At 38.1% G+C, this 8,938-nt stretch overlaps 2 protein-coding genes across 2 annotated transcripts in view; both read right to left on the bottom strand.

The window, feature by feature from the left end:
* Positions 1-60: 60 nt before the first annotated feature.
* On the bottom strand, positions 61-3,396 carry LOC122359827 (E3 ubiquitin-protein ligase TRIM35-like). Its single transcript, XM_043260012.1, has 6 exons — positions 2,929-3,396; positions 2,762-2,857; positions 2,437-2,667; positions 2,138-2,160; positions 1,937-2,055; positions 61-1,056 (listed from the first exon to the last, which is right to left on the bottom strand). The coding sequence occupies exons 1-6, from the start codon at positions 3,316-3,318 to the stop codon at positions 482-484; spliced, it is 1,434 nt and encodes a 477-aa protein (XP_043115947.1). The 5' UTR covers positions 3,319-3,396; the 3' UTR covers positions 61-481.
* A 726-nt stretch (positions 3,397-4,122) lies between these two features.
* Positions 4,123-8,938, bottom strand: part of itga8 (integrin, alpha 8) — a 55,132-nt gene continuing 50,316 nt past the window's right edge. Inside the window, exons 29-31 of the mRNA XM_043262035.1 lie at positions 7,763-7,864; positions 7,018-7,140; positions 4,123-5,624 (exon numbers count right to left, since the gene is read on the bottom strand). Of these exons, the coding sequence (XP_043117970.1) occupies positions 5,535-5,624; positions 7,018-7,140; positions 7,763-7,864 (315 nt within the window). The 3' untranslated portion in view covers positions 4,123-5,534. The remainder of the gene's footprint in view (positions 5,625-7,017; positions 7,141-7,762; positions 7,865-8,938) is intronic.

The following is an 8,938-nucleotide window of genomic DNA, read 5'->3' as shown; positions in this document are numbered from 1 at the left end:
GCAAGGTGTTCATAAACTTATGACCACAACTGTACACAAAGAGGACACGTGGATTAGAGAATGGATGGATTACTTTAATACATACATGTACTTTTCATACCTTTTACTATGATATCAAGTGTAGGGCATCCGTTTCTGTTTTCATCAGACATTGCTACTTCTTTCATAACTACTCTAACACTATAACAACGTCCCTCATCTCACTCACATGGAAACAAGAGAGACAGAGAGACAAGGTGCATTCAAAAATAACAAAAGATTCATCACAGTGAACTTTATACATAGTAATGACAAAATTAATATCTATAAAATGCTCCCGTTCACACTTTTTACAGTGCGATCCAAATGATCTTTTGAAAACTGAATTTTAATTGTCTTAAATGTAAATGTACTACTGTAGAAAACAACAATAACAAAAAAAAAGCATAACTGAACCACAGTTCTTTTTTAGAAAAACATCACGCCAAACCTACAAAAACTTTTAAACAGACTTTACATCTCTTTTATGGGAGCGTTGAGGCAGAATCCTCAGAGGAGAGACACTGCACAGACTGCAGAAGAACGGGAAGACCTTCTCAGTGTAGCTGGTTGTGAACGTGTGAAAGAGTGTTCTGCTGAGAGGATCCGAGAAAGAAAGCTGTCCTTCATCTAAATCGAGTTTCACTCTCACTCGCTTTGGTTTCTCAAACCCAAGCAAAGGGATGCATGACTCCCAAGGAGCCTTCAAATTGAGCGTGTTGTTGTCACAGCCGATGCACCAGACCTCGCTGGGCAAGCTTTTGGTTCCCTTTCTCTTGACAGACTCCGTAGTGACACCCAGCATCCAGAAAGTGCTGTCTCCCACATCCACATCCCAAATGTGCGTCCCAGAAGAATAGCCCACAGAGCCCAGGACACAGTTACACCTATCAAACCTCTCCGGGTTATCGGGAAGCTGATTCTTCTGCATGCCGGCTATGTCTTCCTCCTCTTGTTCATCTCGGTCCCTCACGCACGTCAGATCTTCAGACACTATAAGTTGAGAGTTAGCGGTGTTTGGGTCAAGCACCACAGGAGCTGAAACCAGAGAAAATTGCTAAGATGTTGCATTATAAATACAATCAATTAATAATGCTTAGAAACTTTTGTTTCTGAAAAAAGGAAATAGCAGAGACAAACTCTGCTCAACCTCATAACTACGTTGGTGTCAATAAGTAAAGCATCGGATAACTTCACTATTCTATGACGAGTCCAATATCAAGGTATGTTAAATTTAAACCATCGCTGACCAACACACAAATTCATAATTCATAATAGAGCTTAATTCTGAGAAAATCCTTCCCCTGTTGTCCTTTCACATCAGAATCCATTTGTTTAGAACGGATCTATAACGATTTAGCTCATAAATGGTGCTGCAAAAAGTTTAAATCTTTTTTATAATAATGAATAATACCCACATGTGTCCAATGTGTAAAGAAAATATGCATAATAATTTGTATGTTTACACCACATAAATGAAATTGAAACTTTTCTTGAAATTATCTAAATGTTTTGCAAAACCACATGTACATTTCTAAGAACCTGCTGCGTTTTAAACTTCATTTGAGTCATTTGTTCCCTTTTCTAGATTTTTCCTCTCACCGTCCATTCACAACATGAAAGATGACTACAAAAACTGTAACGACAATTTATTTTTCGGTTTATTTTAAGGATGTGCTGCAGTTCTGCCACTTTAAATGCCCGGCGGATTCCATCTAGCTGTCGATGTTAACCAACTAAAATCACTCAAAGTGATTCCAAAGATACAGTTACTGTTAAAGATGATGACGTGACGTGGGCCATTGTTTTCACCTGACGTGAACTTCCCTATTCTTGCAGAATTATCCTTGTTTTTGGTGTGAACAGCCCTTTACCATCGCGTGAACGAAGTGAATAAGCTTCATGAGAATCAACTCACTGTAACTGATAGACCGTCCTATTTCCAACCACACCGTGAACTTCAAATTTCCCAGGTACTGTGCAGTATCAATAAGACCTCCTTGAACCGTTTCGGGTTCCTGGTTCATGTTCTGGGCTCTGGAAATACATTTGTAGGTCAGAATGCCACTCAACTTCAATAGTGAGGGGAAAAAAGAGGAAGTTGAGTAAATCTGCTCACCTCTCCAAAATGTCCTTGAAGCTCTATTGAAAATGTTGGAAATATGAATAGTTAATGAAGACTGAACAGCAAACACTAAATCATTTAGTTGGTTGTAGGCATTTTTAGATTGGTTTTATATATTTTAAACATTTATTTATCACAGGTTGCCTTGCTGCTTTCTAGTTATTTCCCTATTGTGGATAATAAGCAGGAAGGCTCATCCATAGGCTTTTCAAGAAAAAGGTGAATGCATAATTAAAAACAACAGCAATAACGACAAAACACAGATAGAGAAGAAGAAAGAATAAAGGGCTGACCTTAAGAAACTGGACATCTCCAATACTCAATTTATCTTTCAAGTCCCTGATAGAATTATTCAGAGAATGTATTTCTTCCATCAATGTCTTCATTTTGTCTTCCATAATCTGTGTTTTCAGTTTCTTTTCATTGCACAGTGCAGCAAGTATGGCTTTTTCTTCATTATCCAGAAGCTGGCGAAGATGATTAAAGTCACTCTTGATTAAGTTCTGCGTGCGCCAGACCTGTTGCTGAAAACCGAATACACATACAAATTATACAATGTCCAAGAATCCTCACGGTTAATAAAAACAATAACTCAGAAATCAAACTCATCCTCCATACAGGTATGTGCTTAGCCTGCTGACCGCATACAATTTTGTCATGTTGCAGAATCTTCAATTTTCTGGTCAAGTGGTCAAGTTCACGGCGGAAAACTCTCTAAAAGTAAGATAACATGAGTGCCTCTGAATATTAAATATCCCCAAAAAGGTCAGATGCCCAGGACGTACCTTACGTTCCTCTGCTATCTCAGTGACAGGACGGCACTCGTGCTTTCTGTGCTGGCACGACTCTCTGCAAACTACACACAAGAGCTCTTCATCATGCAGACAGAAAAGACTCAGTCTCTCCCGGTGAAGCTCGCACAGCTCCTCCGAAGGACCCCGGTAGTTCAGGAAAGCGTGAGTCAGGTTTTTCAGGGCCAGGTTTACCGGAGGGTTCTTGTTGGTGGATCTTTTTCGACACAGCGGACATTGTCTTGAACCTCTGATCGTCCAGTATTGTTGAACACAGACTCTACACACACTATGACCACACTGAAGCAGCACCGGGTCACTGAAAATGTCACAGCAAACAGAACACGTAAAATCCTCTTCGGAAAAGGGACGTTTCGACGCCATTGCTTCCTGTCTGCGCCGCGCCAGTGAACGCGGCTGCTTCGTTAGAACCTCACGAAACCACCTACAATTTGTAACTAACTTTCGCTTTCGTTTTCTTCTAAAGTGTAAGTACTATAGATGCGCTGTACACTTTCATTTAAATTATCACTGCCATTCTTTTTGATAGTTTGCCGTGTCCTCACAGTGACAGCTACAGTAAGATCGAGATTCATTTTTATCGTAAAATAGACGAGATTCATTTTTATCGTCGAAATATAGAAACACGTGGTCTAAGATTTCACAGACCATGTCAGGTAGCGTTCTTTACAGCACAAATACTGTGCTTAATCAAGTTATTGACCTCTATAATAATGATGATAATTATATATGTGTGTATTTATATATATATATATATATATATATATATATATATATATATATATATATATATATATACACACACATATATATATATATATATATATGTGTGTATATATATATATATATATATATATATATATATATATATATATATATGTATATATATATATGTATATATATATATATATATATATATATATATATATATATATATATATGTGTATATATATATATATATATATATATATATATATATATATATATGTGTATATATATATATATATATATATATATATATATATATATATATATATATATATATATATATATATAATATCCAGTTGTTATATAATGTATTCCCACCTTTTTTTCAAAAGCCTCTGCTATTTTGCCTCACTTTGCTCAGTTCAAAGGTAGAATAATGCAAAAATTAAAATATACAGAAATTGTTCGAAATTCTATTTTAATTTCAGATGTGTGTAAACTAAAAAATAGACAGAGGTGCACATCATAATACATCAATCATGAACCGAAACATTAATCATGTCCTTCCAGAGGAGAAAATATGACAAGATGTGGTTGCTATTGTTATGACTAACATTATTTTAAATCGGTTCTCAGTTGTATTCTCAGTCCATGCATTGAAAGACATACATTGGTGGACACTGATTGAGGTAAAAATTCATATGAAACCAGAAAAAAAACATCATTAACATGCTCTGAATGCAACATGTTTTAGTAGCGGTCTAAAAAACTAATTCCCAACAGATGAAATAAATGTGCCCACATCATCTAACGTTATCGCTCAATGCATTTAGAGCACCGAAAGACAAAATATTGTTGTTCCCTTTAGTTTGGAAAAGAAATATTCACGTCAGCGCATCAGCCTGACAAATACGTATTTTAACTTTATATACAAAACAACCTGAACCTCAGGTTTTAAACATTTTGGAGCCAGTGTACACACAAATGATCAACTCAAAAATGTCCCATTATTGCACATATAATATATATCTGTTCATAACCCCCACACCCAATCTGTGTACTTAGTGAGCAGTTCATTTACAAGCTTCAGAATCGGTACAGTCGTGAAATAAGACAATGCTGTGAAACTACACTTGAGGGCTGATGATGCAGCAGACCAGCTTTGTGAGATTCTAGTCAGATCGCACAATTTACCACTATACCATCATTATCAGTAACTTTAAGGCAATATACGAAGTGCAGTACACACCGTAGGTGACATAAATTATTTGCACACAGCGACATTCTGATAAAAATAGCCATGTTCATACTGCAAAGTTTTGGGAGTGACAACCATATACAAGTGTGGGTGTGAATCGCCTAAATGTGTGTGTACACAAAACAGAAGTCCACTGGGAATCCATATTTAGCTGCAGTGTGTATGTGGCCAATGAGAATGATCCAGATCTCGTGCTGAGCTGGTGACTGAGAGTGAAAGGAAGTTCCGCTGATAAAGTTAAACTATATATCATTGGAAATAATCACTTGGCTTCAATGTAAGTGGATCTTTGGGTTTGCATCGATCAGCCTGTAGTCTTGTTCTGGCACGTGGCTCTTTGGATCGTGTGGACGTTGCAGCTCAATCAGAGTGCAAAGTCCAGAGTTCTTGCTCTTCCGTCATTTTAAATAAAGCTTTAGAAATGTTTTTGAGTGGTACTGTGGCCCAGCTCACAGATCGCAGTCCAGTGTGAGAGCTGTAGTTTATTTACAGGCTTGGATTTGTAGACTTCTACAAAAACACTGAAACCTTCGGCCACAGCTCCTGCACTCTCTTCATGGTGATTCATCATCCCATGGCCTCTGTGTTCATATTCGTCGTATCTGTTGTGCTCTCACGCGTCTGTGGATTTTTCTGCAGTCAGCTGCTCACGATCCGATACGTCGTCGTCTTTGGGTGGCCGCGCTCGATCGAAGAAGCCGCACTTAAGAAGCAGAGCAGGTGGGAAACACAAAGAACAGATGATGAGAATATGATCCCTGGGATAACAGACATTATTCATTTCTTCCAGTGTTTTGTCTTCTAAAACGCTTGCACAGATGTGCTCTGAGAGGCTGAAAACAATGGCCCATTTAAGACCTCAGATTCACTCAGAAGACTGCAGTCGGTGTGAATTATACAGACGCAATTTCCTTTACAATTATATATGTTTTGTGATAAGCAGAAAGCCAGTAATCGTAATCAGTACTTCCTCAGGTTTCTGAGAAGCTGACATAATGAATGCAGCTTTACAGCACCCAGTTATTATGCACATGTAGTTTGTATGATTTCGTAATATATGTATATTTATTTTATATCATAATACTATCATTAATCAAAACATCAACACACAAAATTAAATGTATTCCTGTAAATAAATGGGAAATAAAATTGTATTTACATTTTCACTGATAATATAACTGTATTGCATAAAAAATATGCTGTTATATAGAAAATTAAAACTACATACTCTATATATATGAAAACTCTCTCTCTCTATATATATATAGAGAGAGAGAGAGATGAAAAACTCATTAACACCTTGTAAACATCCCATTTCACCACAAGAGGGGGCCATTACATTGTATTCTCAGCAGGATGCATAAATGTTTTCCTTACTTTTGTAATTCATTTTATGTGCCACTATCTATAAAACATACAATTGCCTGTGTGTTAAACTGAAATATAGAGCCACAGCTGCTCTAAAATTCCCCTCACAGCATCTGATTGATATTTTCCTCTTGTGCACCCACGCACACCCGTCACTCTTCAGTGTGTTTAGAGTGTGTGTGTGTGTGTGTAAGTCAGCCAATTAGGGCATGTCTCCTCCATAGGGACCCAATCAAGAGCCTGAGAACGGCCCTGCAGACAAAACACTGATAACATCACAAATGGCTCATTAATGCCCAACTGCAACAGCACTCTCTATCTCCCGCTCTCTCTGCTTTATCTGATTTGCCAATTTTCATCAAGTTCTTCAATGTTCCCCATACCTCTTTTCACTTCACTTCCTCTGACCCCCTTTTCTGCTTCCTCCACCATCTCCTACTCTCACGCTATCTCTAATAGCCATCTCTTTCTCTACCCCCTGAAGTTCCTTTGTTTTGTTATTTCACTGAAGCATAGACAGACGCATTTCGCCGTTCTTTAAGACTAATGCCAACATGTACATGAAACGCTCTGAGAGCATGTATTTCCTGTCAACCACAATCAACAGAAAAGCTATATTAAAAGCATTTGTAAGAAGTGCATTTTGTGACTGATTACTGTATTCAAATCATCTAATTGCCACTTGAGATCAGTGTGAGACTGTGTGTGTGTGTGTTAAGTCAACCTACCTTCCACATTGCTAGGCTAAGCATGGCCAGCACCAGCAGTCCCAGCAGTATAGCCAGAATTATTACCCACAGGGGGATGGCAAAAGAAACGTCAGGAATGGCCCACACCACAAATGTGCCAATCTTAAAAACACAACCACACACAAACACAGAGGTCATTAATTTTTTACAAGCACTGATGTATCCATGATATTAGCCTGCATAAATCAGTTTGATAGCTTACTTTCCCTTATTGCCTCTCATCTCTGTCTCATTTTACAATTAAATGCAACAGAAGCTTCTTTGGAAGGCTTTGTTTATTATTATTATTAATTTCCTTTCTTTCAGTTTTAGCACACACACATGCACACGCACACACAAACACACATGGGTATTATGTTTTGTTTATTGCACTCAGCTTAGAGTCTTTAATGCTGTTAATGCACAAAGATCCATGCGAAAAGTACTGTGCTGATAAAAGCATTCAGTAATCATATCATTGTATTTAAATGGTACTCCAATGTATTTCTAAGAATAATATAGTACATATTCAAAATACTATGGAAGTAATATGGTAACATGTCCAATTTTAAAATGTAATGTATTCTTATGATGGTAAATCGGAATCTTAAGTAGCCATTTACTATAGTCTTTATCCTTCAGAATTGATTCTAATTTTTGGTATTCCACGTTCCACGTTCTCTTGTCCTCTGTTGTTGTCCACGTTCCTCAACCTGCACCCACACAAACAAACTAGATTACTCACTGATTTTCTCTGGTGTGGGAGTGAATGAGCTTTGATCCGATAAGGCATGGCCATCACTTGAAAGGACACTGTGGAGTTTAGCGTGTAGTGGTCATTCCGTCTCTGCCGGAGGAAAGCAATGGATTAGCCTAAATACAACACACATGGAAACATCTCGAAGTGCGCGGGATAGAGGCCGGCCCCTCACAGAAGAGGAAAATGTCAGATTAACATTAACAGAACGCACATGGCGGGTGTCTGAGAGGGCGCTGGGTTGTAATGGCTTCAGCATGGATGAGGCTTAGCAAGAAGCAGTGGTCAAAAGAGCAGCAAAACAAAAACTTAAAGTACTTCCTGCACACTAGGATCACTCACACACACACACACACACACAGATCACTACTGTCCTGCAGACACACTAGTGTACGTGCTCTCATACATGTGTCTGGTTTCTATGGACAATCCTCTGGACATGAGATGAAAGGAATTTTGTTCTGACGATGTCAGGGTTTATGATGTCACTTGACTGAGGTGTTCAAGATGTCAAACTAGCCTGGTGATGTCATCTCCTACGATACCAACCTAACATCTTGCGTTCAGAAAGAAGGAAAGGTGGCCATAAACATCATTGCGACTAAAAACTTAGGTTGTGCATTTCGTGACATCATTTACTCACCCATATGTTGTTTTAAATGGGAAAAAAAATACTGGAAAAAAAATACTTTGAAGAAGAACGGTCCAAACGAACCCTGAACCCCATTTATTGTTAAAGACATTTAATAGTTTCTAAACTTCACTGTCTGCACTCCAAGTAAAAGCTTCCAAATGATGTCATTGTACATTTGCATGAAGCTGAACTCTGCTCAGCTCTGTTGCATCAGCCACGGTCACTCCTGTCGCCTCAGATAGCCAGCTCTCATTGAAAATGAATTACTGCTGGTCGCTTTGTTGCTGCAAATCACAGTCAGTGTAAACGCAGCTTAATAAGGGCCTTTGATCATACGGTGATTTAAGAAGTGAAAATCACCAGCTGGACTTTACAGGGATACAGTGAAGATAACATCTGAAAACATTGTGACAGTTTGTGAATGTTTATACACTACAGTAGATTCCACGCTGCATCTTTGTCTGTAATTACACACACCGTATCCCTCACATGTTGTGCTATCGATGCCGCTTTTCCACTTTGTTCAATCG

The sequence above is a fragment of the Puntigrus tetrazona genome, chromosome 16 (assembly GCF_018831695.1).
Source record: "Puntigrus tetrazona isolate hp1 chromosome 16, ASM1883169v1, whole genome shotgun sequence".
NCBI lineage: Eukaryota > Metazoa > Chordata > Actinopteri > Cypriniformes > Cyprinidae > Puntigrus > Puntigrus tetrazona.
This window is presented reverse-complemented; position numbering and strand designations above follow the sequence as displayed.

Coding starts and splice junctions, on each gene's coding strand:
- LOC122359827 (XM_043260012.1), bottom strand. CDS start 3,318: ATGGCGTCGAAACGTCCCTTTTCCGAAGAGGATTTTACGTGTTCTGTT. Junction 2,161..2,436: donor GAGATGTCCAGTTTCTTAAG/GTCAGCCCTTTA, acceptor CATTTTCAATAG/AGCTTCAAGGACATTTTGGA. Junction 1,057..1,936: donor AGGACGGTCTATCAGTTACA/GTGAGTTGATTC, acceptor CTCTGGTTTCAG/CTCCTGTGGTGCTTGACCCA.